The 12,424-nt window shown below is 39.1% G+C and overlaps 1 protein-coding gene across 5 annotated transcripts in view; it reads left to right on the top strand.

The window, feature by feature from the left end:
- Nucleotides 1-12,424, top strand: part of tmem94 (transmembrane protein 94) — a 115,895-nt gene that overhangs the window by 54,733 nt on the left and 48,738 nt on the right. For 4 of the 5 annotated variants that reach the window (XM_057825452.1, XM_057825456.1, XM_057825455.1 and 1 more), the window contains 7 exons: nucleotides 2,444-2,647; nucleotides 6,437-6,749; nucleotides 6,833-7,006; nucleotides 7,989-8,091; nucleotides 8,275-8,483; nucleotides 10,908-11,089; nucleotides 12,257-12,389. In XM_057825452.1, coding sequence (XP_057681435.1) covers nucleotides 2,444-2,647; nucleotides 6,437-6,749; nucleotides 6,833-7,006; nucleotides 7,989-8,091; nucleotides 8,275-8,483; nucleotides 10,908-11,089; nucleotides 12,257-12,389 — 1,318 coding nt within the window. The remainder of the gene's footprint in view (nucleotides 1-2,443; nucleotides 2,648-6,436; nucleotides 6,750-6,832; nucleotides 7,007-7,988; nucleotides 8,092-8,274; nucleotides 8,484-10,907; nucleotides 11,090-12,256; nucleotides 12,390-12,424) is intronic. The other variant, XM_057825454.1, reaches the window with a different exon arrangement.

Raw genomic sequence — 12,424 nt, 5'->3', positions numbered from 1 at the left:
TGAAATTAATTAAAAAAAAAAAAAAATACAGCAAATGTCACAGACAGAATGGCTTGCTAAAATTTGCTTAAATATATTGTTCTACGTAAAGGACGTCAGGCAAGGTTGGCCCCCCACATTTTTACCCCACTAAATCTGGCCCCCTTTGCAAAAAGTTTGGACACCCCTGTTCTTAGCGAACCTAAGTAACCTTTTATCTAAAATGCTCCTAAATCGGCAAAATCTTGACTTAAATCTATACTTAAATGATGGAACTGTTTTAAAACTTACACATGTCAAAAGTAGACAGAAGGGAACTAATGCAATAACGGGAGCACCTTTAACAACTTTAACGGTTGATTCAGGACATTAAATGACTTCCACACCATAGCAAAGGTTACTATCTAGTCATCGCAATATCCGCAATACCCCATTGTCTAGTTAAGATTAGGGTAAAGAATTGGGCTAGGGCCAATTGTCCCAAAAATGCTTTAAACTTTGCATTGTGTGACCTGTTTTTTTTTTTTTTTTTTTTTTTTTTCCCGAGAAAAAAAAATAAAAATTTATTACCAGTTACTTTGCCAAGTAACTAATTAATTTTACATTCAGGTAACTGAGTTACTAACGCAATTACTTTTTGGGAGAAGTAATTTGTAACTGTAATTAATTAATTTTTTAAAGTAAGATTAACAACACTGGTTATACTTATATAGCGTTTTTCCACGTTTCAAGGCACTCAAAGCGCTTAACACTACATCGCCATCTACTGTACCTACTGGTGACACAGTACCAGGAGCAATGTGGGGTTCAGTATCTTGCTCAAGAATACTGAAGGCGAGTTCATCAGGGCAGAGAATTGAACCCACAACCCAGAGGTTGTGGGTTCAAAAGATAATAAAAAAAGATAATATCGAATATCGCAATAATTTATGTGACATTATATCGCCTACTAAGATTTGTCATCACGACAGGCCTAGTAGGCAACACTGCTTAGGGTTCTCTCATAGAGTGTAAAAATGGTGAAAAGTTTCATAAGACTGATAAGAGGCAGGGCAAGGCTTAGATGTACGCAGCCAATCAGCTCACGGGATGAAGCCACTCTTATTGGTGGTCTCCTCTAGAGCCTAGTTCGGGCCTAAAAAATCCAGCCCGACCCGACACGGCCCGCTGGTATTGAGGCCCGACCCGGCCCGAGCTCGATCACTTAACTAGATTTGCAGGCCCGAGCCCGAAAAACCCGATTTTTTTTTTGTTTTTTTGAGTGACGCGGAAAAAACGCAGCAGCAGCAATTTATTTTCATTTCTTCGAGTTGGCAGAAAAAAACGCAAGTTTTCTTAATGTTTAAATAATCTACATATTTTTTTTTACAATTATCAAAGCATTCACACAACGAAATAACGCTGGGAAAGTTTGTTAAACATATTTCTGAGTGTGTGGGATATTGTTCTCACATGGACGCGCCTCTCTGACAGGGAGAGGGAACAGGAGAGGGCGGCGCCTCGGCCGTGCAGCGGGAGGACAAGAAGAAAAAGCGGCCGGCGCCACGGCGTTCGTGCACACGCACAAGCAAAAGCGCAATACAGAGAGCATGCTCTCCATTTTATTTATTTATTTATTTATTTTTTTTTTTTGAGTGGCGCGGAAAAAACGCAGCAGCAGCAATTTATTTTCATTTCTTCGAGTTGGGAGAAAAAAATGCAAGTTTTCTTAATGTTTAAATAATCTACATATTTTTTTTAGAATTATCAAAGCATTCACACAACGAAATAACGCTGGGAAAGTTTGTTAAACATATTTCTGAGTGTGTGGGATATTGTTCTCACATGGACGCGCCTCTCTGACTAGGAGAGGGAACAGGAGAGGGCGGCGCCTCGGCCGTGCAGCGGGAGGACAAGAAGAAAAAGCGGCCGGCGCCACAGCGTTCGTGCACACGCACAAGCAAAAGCGCAATACAGAGAGCATGCTCTCCATTTTTTTGTTTTGTTTTGTTTTTAAATAATTTATTAGTCCGGCATGGCGGCCCGACCCGACCTGACCCGAACGTGAATGCTTAAATTGTGGGCCCGACCCGACCCGAATGTCGGGTTCAGGTTCGGGCACAAAATCTAACCTCTAGTCTCCTCATGTCAATCATTATAAGTGCGACTGCGGTGGTGCTCATTGGCTTTTTCATGTGTCAATCTCACACCAGGAACTAATCGCACCCGTCGATGAGTGCCCGTGGATAAGTACAAATCCTCTGAATCATGTATGCCTTGCAGCGGAACATTCTCTCTCGTGCCTCAAAATGTAATATAATTTCATTTTTAAAAAATTTATGAATACTTTTTAAAACCCCGCGATGCACCGAATCGGCGAAATGAACCACGAAGTAGCGAGAGATTGCTGTGTATGTATTTGTATACATATATATGTATGTAGGTGTGTGTGTATAATGTTTTTATTTGTTTAACTGTTGAACAGACACAGGAGGAGGAAGCTCTCCTCTCTCTACCAGAGGAGCCCACTACTCAACATGGGGATATACCTGAGGCCACTCAGACTTTGCATGATACAGCTCATTTAACAGAGACAGTAACGCATTGGCGGTCCAGCCAATCTGTAAATACTCGCAACAAACACAATTCTGGGGCCAATGGGAACTTGAGAGTCGAAGACCAAGCTCAGGTGAAATTTGAATGCACATTTCCAGTTTTACAACATACTTAACCCTCTGGTACATAGTGGTCACAACAGTGGACAGCTACTGAAACGTACCTTTCGCTTTAATGCATTGGTTTTGTATGGTTTAACTGCATAGCAACTTCAAGAGTGTTCTCTGCTGACACACTCTATTGAGGTCAGTTGGTGTAGCTGCAAGTAAATATCCTCTGAATCCGAGATAGCCGACAACCTGCCACCCGTGTCGACTACAACTGGCATATCCTGTCAATACTTCTATGCCATAAGAGGCTGCAGTGATTAAAAAATGACATACATCTAGGGAAACATAATATCTGTTTGGAATATGAAATAATTGTGTATAATACAGTGTTGTGTTAGGGTGGGATTAAGCATCCCCCAGGGCTACAAACTCGGTCCTTCCCGTGAGGTATGAATTAAACCACTGAAAGGCAGTGCCTTTCAACACCAATATCGTGTTGGAGGTGGTAAAGGAGGATGTGATGATCAACAGTATCAAATGCAGCAGAGAGGTCGAGAAGGATAAGGAGAGAAGTAGAACCGGAATCAGCGGTTATCAGAAGGTCATTGGTGACTCTGATGAGCGCTGTCTCGGTGCCATGGGACGGACGAAAACTGGATTGGAATTTTTCATATAAACGGTTATATTTAACGCGGTTGTGAAGTTGGATGGATACAGAATTTTGGAAATGAAGAGGAGGTTGGGGATGGGTCTATAATTTGACAGAGGATCAGGATCAAGAGTGGGTTTTTTGAGGAGGGGCTTGATGATAGCTGTTTTGAGGGTGGCCGGAACATGCCTGGTTTGAAGAGAAAGATTGAGTGAAGAGTGCTTTAAGCAGAGGGGAAGGGAAGGGGTCTAGGGAGCAAGTGGATGGTTTGGATTTGCTGATGACCTTCTCGACCTCCTGCTGCACTGTGGGGAAAAAGTGAGACTGGTCGTGGGTGGTGGGTGCAATTTCACATAATGTGATAGAACTGTGGGCGAAAGACAGGCGAATATTGTGTATTTTGGAAGTGAAGAAGTCCATGAATTTGTTGCACTGTGAGGCTGTCTGGTTGCGGTGTGCTGTAGTTTGAGGTTTGAGGAGGTGTTTGACGGTGGTGGAGTTGTTTAGAGTTACCTGAGTTATTGTTAATAATGTTGGAGTAGTTTGCTAACCTGGCCTTGGAGAGTTCTTTGGCATATTTCTGTTGATGTTCCCGGTAGGCCAACTTATGCACCAACACCCCTGATGTAACATAGGCCCGCTCCAGGACTCGACCAGTCCTTTTTAGTGATCTCAGCTCATCTGTGAACCAGGGAACTCAATGGGTGAAGGTAACTGTCCGTTTTTTTTTGTGGCGCATGAGTGTCAGGGATAGTCAGGAGATAGTGGTTGTAGTAATCCATGAGTCCAGTGACCGATGTATTTGGAGGAGGAGAAAGGAGCTGCAGTTACTGCAGGTTCATTTGAAGTGTTGGAAACCTTTATTTATTTATAGACTAAAACCTTTGAATTTTACAGACGAAAACATTTTAAAATGACTAAAATGTGACTAATACTAACGAGTATTTCGTCCAAAAGACTAAAACAATGAATGAACTAAAACACAAATTAAAAAGACTGCCAAAAACACCTGTAAAAGCAGTAAAGAATAAAGCAGTTTACAGGAAATTCCATCCAGCTTCAGTGATGAAAACTGTAGTGACAACAGTGATGACGAGTGGCTGCTAGACAACAACAGAGACATTGGTGCATAGGTGTTGTAGTCACAATTTGAAGTTGCATTGGTTTTCTTATTCAGGCCTATATATTGTGCGTAAAGTGTTTCCCCAAAAATGTTGAAATGTTTATCAAAGCATAAAGGACAAGTTAATTCATATTTGATGGTAAATTTACATTGTTCTATGATGAGTGTGTAGGTCCATTGAGTCCACTGGATTGGACACATCTATAACTTAATGAAAAAAAAAATCATATTTTTGAAAAATAAGAAATTTAACAGTGTTTTCATGTCCCAAGAAGAATAAAAACACTTCAGAAAAAAATCTTGACCAAGGATTTCATAACTCATGCATCAGAGGGTTAAAGTTTGTTCACTAAAAATACAGTGGTATGAAAAAGTATCTGAACCTTTTGGAATTTCTCACATTTCTGCATAAAATCACCATCAAATGTGATCTGATCTTTGTTAAAATCACACAGATGTAAAAACAGTGTCTGCTGTAACTAAAACCAGTCAAGCATTTATATGTTTTCATATTTTAATGAGGATAGCATGCAAACAATGACAGAAGGGGGAAAATAAGTACGTGAACCCTCTGCCTAAGGAGACTTAAAGAGCAATTGAAACAAATTTTTACCAAACAATTTAAGTCAGGTGTGTGGCCAATCACTGATGAGTAGTTCAAAGCTGCCCTGCCCACTATAAAACACGCACCTAGTAAGAATTGTCTTGATGAGAAGCATTGTCTGATGTGCATCATGGCTTGGTCAAAAGAGCTGTCGGAAGACCTGCGATCAAGGATTGTTGATTTGTATAAAGCTGGGAAAGGATACAAAATCATCTCTAAAAGTCTGGATGTATATCAATCGACAGTCAGAGAAGTTGTCTACAAATGGAGAGAGTTTGGCACTGTTGCTTCTCTCCCAAAGAGTGGCCGTCCACCAAAGATGACACCAAGAGTTCAGCGCAGAATACTCAGAAAGGTAAAAAAAACCTTAGAGTGTCTGCTAAAGACTTACAGAAATCACCGGCACAGTCCAATATCTCTGTGCACACATCAAATATATGTAAAACTATGGCCAAAAAGTGTGTTAATGGGAGCACTCCACGGAGGAAGCCACTGCTGTCTTAAAAAAAAAAAAAAAAAAAAAACATTTTTGCTCGTTTAATGTTCGCAAAAAGGCACTTGACACTCCACTGAAGTTTTGGCAAAATATTTTGTGAACTGATGAAACCAAAGTTGAATTGTTTGGCAGTAACACACAATGTCATGTGTGGAGGAAAAATGGAACAGCTCACCAACATCAACACTTCATCCCCACCGTGAAGAATGGTGGAGTGAGCATCATGATTTGGGGCTATTTTGCAACTTGCAATCATTAATGGAAGAATGAATTCAAAGCTTCATCAGGATGTTTTGCAGGAAAACCTGAGGCCGTCTGTCAGACAGTTGAAGCTAAAAAGAGGATGGATGCTGCAACAAGACAATGATCCAAAACGCAGAAGTAAATCAACTTCAGAATGGTTTCAGAAAAACAAAATTCACGTTCCGGAGTGGCCAAGTCAAAGTCCAGACTTGAACCCCATTGAGATGCTGTAGCATGACCTAAAGACAGCGATTCATGCCAGACACCCCAGAAATCTGGCTGAACTACGGTAGTTATGTAAAGACGAATGGGCCAAGATTAGTCTCCTGATCGATGTGCCAGACTGTTCTGCTGCTACAGGAAGTGTCAGGTTGAAGTTATTGCTGCCAAAGGGGGGGGGGGCAAAATATTAAATATGATGGTTCACTTACTTATCCCCCCTTCTGTCATTGTTTGCATGCTATCCTCATTAAAATGTGAAACTGTATAAATGTTTGGGTGCTTTTAGGTAAAGCAGACACTGTTTTTTCATCTGTGTGATTTTGCATAGATAGATTTCATCTTGATATGTGAGAAATTCCAAAAGGTTCAGATACTTTTTCATCCCACTGTAATTGTTTTGGCGTTTTAATACCAATAACTTGTAAATCATGCTATGTTTTACATGGTAACTATATTTCTTACTAACCTTGCCCAGGACTTTCTCATGAATTACCAGGAAGCTGAGGCAGACGATTATGTGTGTGACTATCACCTGGAAATGTTGAGTCTGTCACAAGAGCAGCAAAATCCTGCAAGCATTCAGTTTGATGACCTGTCGTGGCAGTGTCACTTGCCTTCGCTGAAGCCGCTCGGTCTCAATATAATGCTGAACCTCTGCAACAATAATGTCACTCAGCAGCTGTGCCGCTTCTCTGATCATTTGTCTAACTTGGCACTGCAAGACAGCCATGACAATGTGCAACCTGTTTACGTTCCATGGGGGCTCTGCGAGCTCTCCAGGCTCATCGGTGAACTTTGGTGTTTTATTCATCTTTGATTCTGCTTTGAATATCCATCCGTCTTACCTACCTAGTTGGTTTCCTGGTTTTAGGGTTCACTCCTGGTGCAAGGGAGATGTATAAGCAAGAGAGCCACTTGGCAGTTTACCAGCTGCCGACTGGGGAGAATGCCAAAGATGTGCCTGCACGCCGCTTGCATTACTTTACTAAACGCCAACCTCCAATCTCTCATTTGATCTCCCTTTTTGTACGAGATGCTTCCTCAGGTGAGTTCAAAGCCAATTTGTTTTTTAGTGCCCGGTATCAATCACGTAATGATAGGGCTGTTGTTTTCGTCACTAATGACAAAAATATCTCATTGACGAACAATTTTTTCATGATGACAAGCTAAAAACCTGTCGAGAGACTGAAACATAATGAGGCGAATGCCAGTTTTCATCTGATGAGACAAGAATGCGACATAGCTTCTGTCATGTGTTCACAATGCGTGACATTTTCTTATTGTACGCGTAGTATGTCAGCCTGCATCGTAGCAGTGTTTGGGTCGTGTCACTCATGTGACATGTGCTGTGCCTCTCCCCTCACTGTTATTTGTGATGTCCTTCAAGCCAAGCAGCGCTCAAGGCATGCTTGTATTTGAAGCACGTGGTGAAATTTGTTTTCTTAGCAAGATGGAATATGCAATGTTGTTTTAGTCTTTAAAGGTCTATGCTGAGTCATCAACACACACTCAGTGTACTTCATAGTGTTAGCATAGCATTCCAGTTAGCATTAGCATAAACTCAAACTGACTTTTTTAACATACAGTGCGTGGCGTCCAGGTGGATATAAATTATTGTTAAAATAATGTACTCTTTTCCTACTCATTGTGTATGATCATCACAAAGTTGGTGTTGTCCTTGCAAAATGTGTTCATTTGTTAATGTTCATTTGAAATTGTTTGAAACCTCTAATATGCAATTATTTTTGGACTCAAAACATTTGAATTCTACAGATGAAAACATTTTGAGTAATCATCGACTAAAACTAGACGAAGACGAACACATTTTGAAATGATGAAAATATGACGAAGATTAAAAAAACATTTTCGTCTAAAAGACTAAATTAAAAGGGCTGTCTAAAACAACACTGGTTATAAACTTGCTGATTTACTCACAATTAAGACCTTTATGAATCAGTTTTGCTGACTACACATATATTTATATTCAGATGAAGATTTTCTTGACTCTGGTACTTCTTGGTTTGCAGAAAGTGTCCAAATGCTGTCACATGGCTCAGCGGACCTCATCTTGGAGGCCAGCACTGACTTTTGGGATGGCACTGATATTTATCCACTTTCAGGCTCTGACAGGTACACACATATATTTTTGTATAACAAAGGCAAGTAGAAACTATGAACAGTTTCACCATTACTTTGGATCTTTTACATAGATATTTCACATTTGGGAAAAACTTTGATCAAATAAATGTCATGAGAAAAAATAAAATCCTGAAGTAAATCTAATCCCTTCCTTGAACCTCTTTTCTTTTATAGAAAAAAGATTCTAGACTTCTACCAACGTGCCTGTCTGTCTGGTTACTGCTCAGCTTTTGCGTATAAACCCATGCAAGGTTCAATATCCAGCCAGTTGAATGGCAAGTGTGTGGAGTTGGTCTCTGGTCCATGTCTATTCTCAGGGCTGGAGCTGTCCTTAACCACCCCTAAGAAGCTTACTTCCAGCAGAAACAGTTGGAGCTCAGACGGTATATGTAAACCCCATAAATCAATAGGGCATTAGAATTTATGAGTTAAAGGGCCTCTCAACTGCAGCAACAATGGGCACTGAGTTTATAGTGCTGGATTTAAAATAATTGTAATTTTTATTTATTTATTTTTTTAAAATCTTTTTTTAGGCTAGTTTTGTTGTGGGATATTAAAGATTTTGAAGCAGATGATGTTGTATGGCGCTAAATCAAGGACAAACATATTGGAATCTGAAAAAAAACGAAAAGATTGAAAAAATATTGAAACTGAAAGTTTAAGATTCTTCAATTTTTTTAAAACATTAAAACTAGGGATGTCCCGATACGATCACACAGTCGAAAATTGGGCCAATTGCACCGTTTTTCAGAGGATGAAAAGAATCATGCTCATACAGTGCCTCAGCCTACCTCCTAATAAGCAGTATGGCCAAATTGTCCATCTTACGTTTGGTACTTAAAGTTAACGGTGATTGACAGGTTTGTAGCTTTGATCTTGCCGGAGAAGCTTGGTAACTCTACAATCAAAGGCACAAATGTGTCAATCTTTAAATTTGCAGCCCAGTCATAACTGTGCTGTGGCAACTTATTGTGTAAGTAAGAGGCTGTTCTCAGCAGCATGAGCATCAAAGCGTGAGTGGATTTGAGTGGACTCATTCAATGAAGCGTTTAATAAAGCATTTTTCTATGTTATTCTTCTTTAAAAATAATTTACATTATGAGGCCACACGGTGGGACAGTATAGTGTTCGGAACTTTTGTTTCATAAAAACTTTTTTTTTTTTGGTATCGGCAGATTATCAAAATCAGGTGACTTGGACTCTGTTGCAAAAATATGCAATCGGGACATCCCTAATCAAGACACTTATTTTTTTTTTGTTTTTTTGTTTAGTTTTTTTAGTTACAGAGTTTATACTCTCAGGTTCCAATGTTAACTTTATGGTTTCAAGTATCTTTTTTTAACACAATGTGGGCTGGCTAACATCTGCAAAAACTGTCAGAAAACAAGGATAAAATAACAAAATAAGATATATAATAAAACTGCATTGTTTTCTCTGTGCATACCACGTATCAGTCGAGAATTTAAAGATTGGTGTCAATGTTCAAACAAGGGCTGGTGGATTTTTTTCTAACCCTAACAAGAAAATCCCGATTATTTTCTCTCAAATCCAATATCGATTACAATTTCTTAGCAACATAAAAATAATTACAAATAAAGTATTCAAAATGTTTTCTATTTAAACTTCATATTCCTTCATTAGAACTGAAACGCCAGTGAATTTAACTGTTCATACACACAGTATAAGCCCTTAGGATTCGCAGCATTTTATTAATACACCATTGGATGTAGTTAAAGAGGACATGAAGGTAGTGGTTGTGAGGGCAGAGGACAAGATTAGATGGAGACGATTGATTCCTTGTGTGACCCCTGACTCCAGCTCTTTTCTTAATTAAAGCAATAGTAAAAGAAGAAAATGCATAAACCATTTGAAACAAAATCAAACATGAGAAAAGGTAGTCAGTCTGTAAACCAAATATCAAGTCAGTCTGCCAACCAGCTTGCCAGCTAGCGGTAATTAATTTTTTTAATTAATCACGTCAACATATTTGACGCAATTAACGCACATGCCCCGCTCAAACAGATTAAAATGACAGCACAGTGTAATCTCTACTTGTTACTTGTGTTTTTTGGAGTTTTGTTGCCCTCTGCTGGCGCTTGGGTGCGACCCATAAGCATTGTGTAATTATTGACATCAACAATGGCGGGCTACTAGTTTATTTTTTGATTGAAAATTTTAAAAACGTTAACATTAAGAGGGGTTTTAATATAACATTTCTATAACTTGTACTAACATTTATCTTTCAAGAACTACAAGTCTTTCTATCCATGGATCGCTTTAACAGAATGTTAATAATGTTAATGCTATCTTGTTGATTTATTGTTATAATAAAGAAGTACAGTACTTATGTACAGTATGTTGAATGTATATATCTGCCTCGTGTCTTATCTTTCCATTCCAACAATGATTTACAGAAAAATATGGCATATTTTATAGATGTTTTAAATTGCGATTAATTACAATTAATTAATTTTTAAGCTGTAATTAACTCGATTAAAAAATTTTAATCGTTTGACAGCCCTAGTTTTAACCAAAGAAGTCTGTTTCAGTTGAAAATCGATTACTCAAATACCCTTGGTTCAAACTTTTGAGTTTATTTGAGAGGCCCTTTAAAAGGAAGCTCAAGGATGGTGGATGGCAGTCTAACCCCAAACAGCAGCTCTTTTTGCCAGTCCGAATAAAATAACGGCATTATGGACTAGTTGAACTGATGAGAAAGTTTGAAGGTGTATACTGTCTCATAATTTGGGACTAATTCTAATACAAATAATAAATCTAATACAAATTTTGTCCCCCATTTTTTACAGAAGGTATAGGTGAAATAATGGAATGTGACGATGATGTTCAAGCCCTTAGCGGACAGATCTTCATGGGCATGGTTTCATCCCAGTTCCAGGCCCGGCTGGATACAGTCCAACTAATTGATGCACTGATCACAGCATGCATTCGATTTGTTTACTTTTCCATGGAGGATGAACTCCGTAGCAAGGTAAAAAAAAAAAAGGAAAATCACAGCAACCAACCAACCAAACTCCAGCTCATTTTTCTTTTCTTTCACATTTTGCAGTAAATGGGGGGCTTGAGATATTAATTTTTGAGTGATGGCTACAGGTTAATTTTTGAGTGATGACGTGACCTGCAGCCCCCCATTTACTGCAAAATGGACCCAAAGGGGTGCCATTAGTTTATGCTACGTTTGCGCAAGTTGTTGGGACACCCGTTCGTTTTTGAGAGGGTTGGTACGCTCCACCAGCCGCAGGAGTTAGATCCGGAAACACTGCGAGTGATGTCATCACTCGTAATTAACATCTCCATATCAATAAAACGAAAGCAGCACAAACGAAACTTTTTACAGCACAAACGAAGCATAAACGATTGACACCATTTTTATCCAAAATGGGGAGCTGGTTGACCTCAGATTGACATATAAAAGAATTGTAAACATCTTAAAAATGATAGCAGCACAAATGAAACTTTTTACATCACAAACGACTGACATCCTTTTTATATAAAATTGCTTCGGCTGGGGGGCCAACTTCACGTAGGGGGTCAATGGACCCAGATGCAACGTTGGCACAAATATGCCAACTTTGTTCACCTATTGTCAATTTACCGTACAGGAAAGCAATATAAGAAAAGTTCATCACCTTTCGAGGGGAAGTCTTTGGAGTCTGTTGTCAATTTTTTACCTCCATTGTTTGAAGGCCACTTTAATGCATATCCTTGTTTTGTTTCTGAATTTGTCATGACCAATTTAACATTCGGAACAAAACATTTTTTCGCTCTAGTGGTACGCAACATTGTTAATTGTGACTGTGAATGTGGTGGTAACCTTAGTTTTTGTAACATAAAGATGTTGCTACCTGGAGGAAGACAAAGAATTGATCTCATAATTAGTTCATGGTGTCAGTTGGCACATCCATTGTAAACACAGAATCAAAACAATAACAACTTTTCGGGGCTGACAATCCAAATTTTTCTCAACTATGGAGAACCATGTTGGAACTATTTTCAAAACACGTTTCTCTATTAAATTGTTAGGGCCATTTAATGAATAATTGAAGTGCAAATCTTACATATTGCTTCTTTGAAATTGGCCCTTTGTAAATGCATAATATTACCTTTCACACACTTTATCCATTTTTTTCGTGTACAGGTTTTTGCGGAGAAAATGGGATTAGAGACAGGTTGGAACTGTCATATCTCGCTGACTTCGAATGGTGATGGTCCATGCGAAGGAGCTCCCTCCAGCCCCTGCCATGGCTCTTTCCATGAAGACCTTAACCAAGGTGCCAATATGTTTGTTAAACATGTGGGTATATTT

This window comes from Corythoichthys intestinalis, chromosome 21 (assembly GCF_030265065.1).
Source record: "Corythoichthys intestinalis isolate RoL2023-P3 chromosome 21, ASM3026506v1, whole genome shotgun sequence".
NCBI lineage: Eukaryota > Metazoa > Chordata > Actinopteri > Syngnathiformes > Syngnathidae > Corythoichthys > Corythoichthys intestinalis.
The sequence above is the reverse complement of the archived record's forward strand: the minus strand, read 5'-3'. Positions and strand labels throughout refer to the sequence as shown.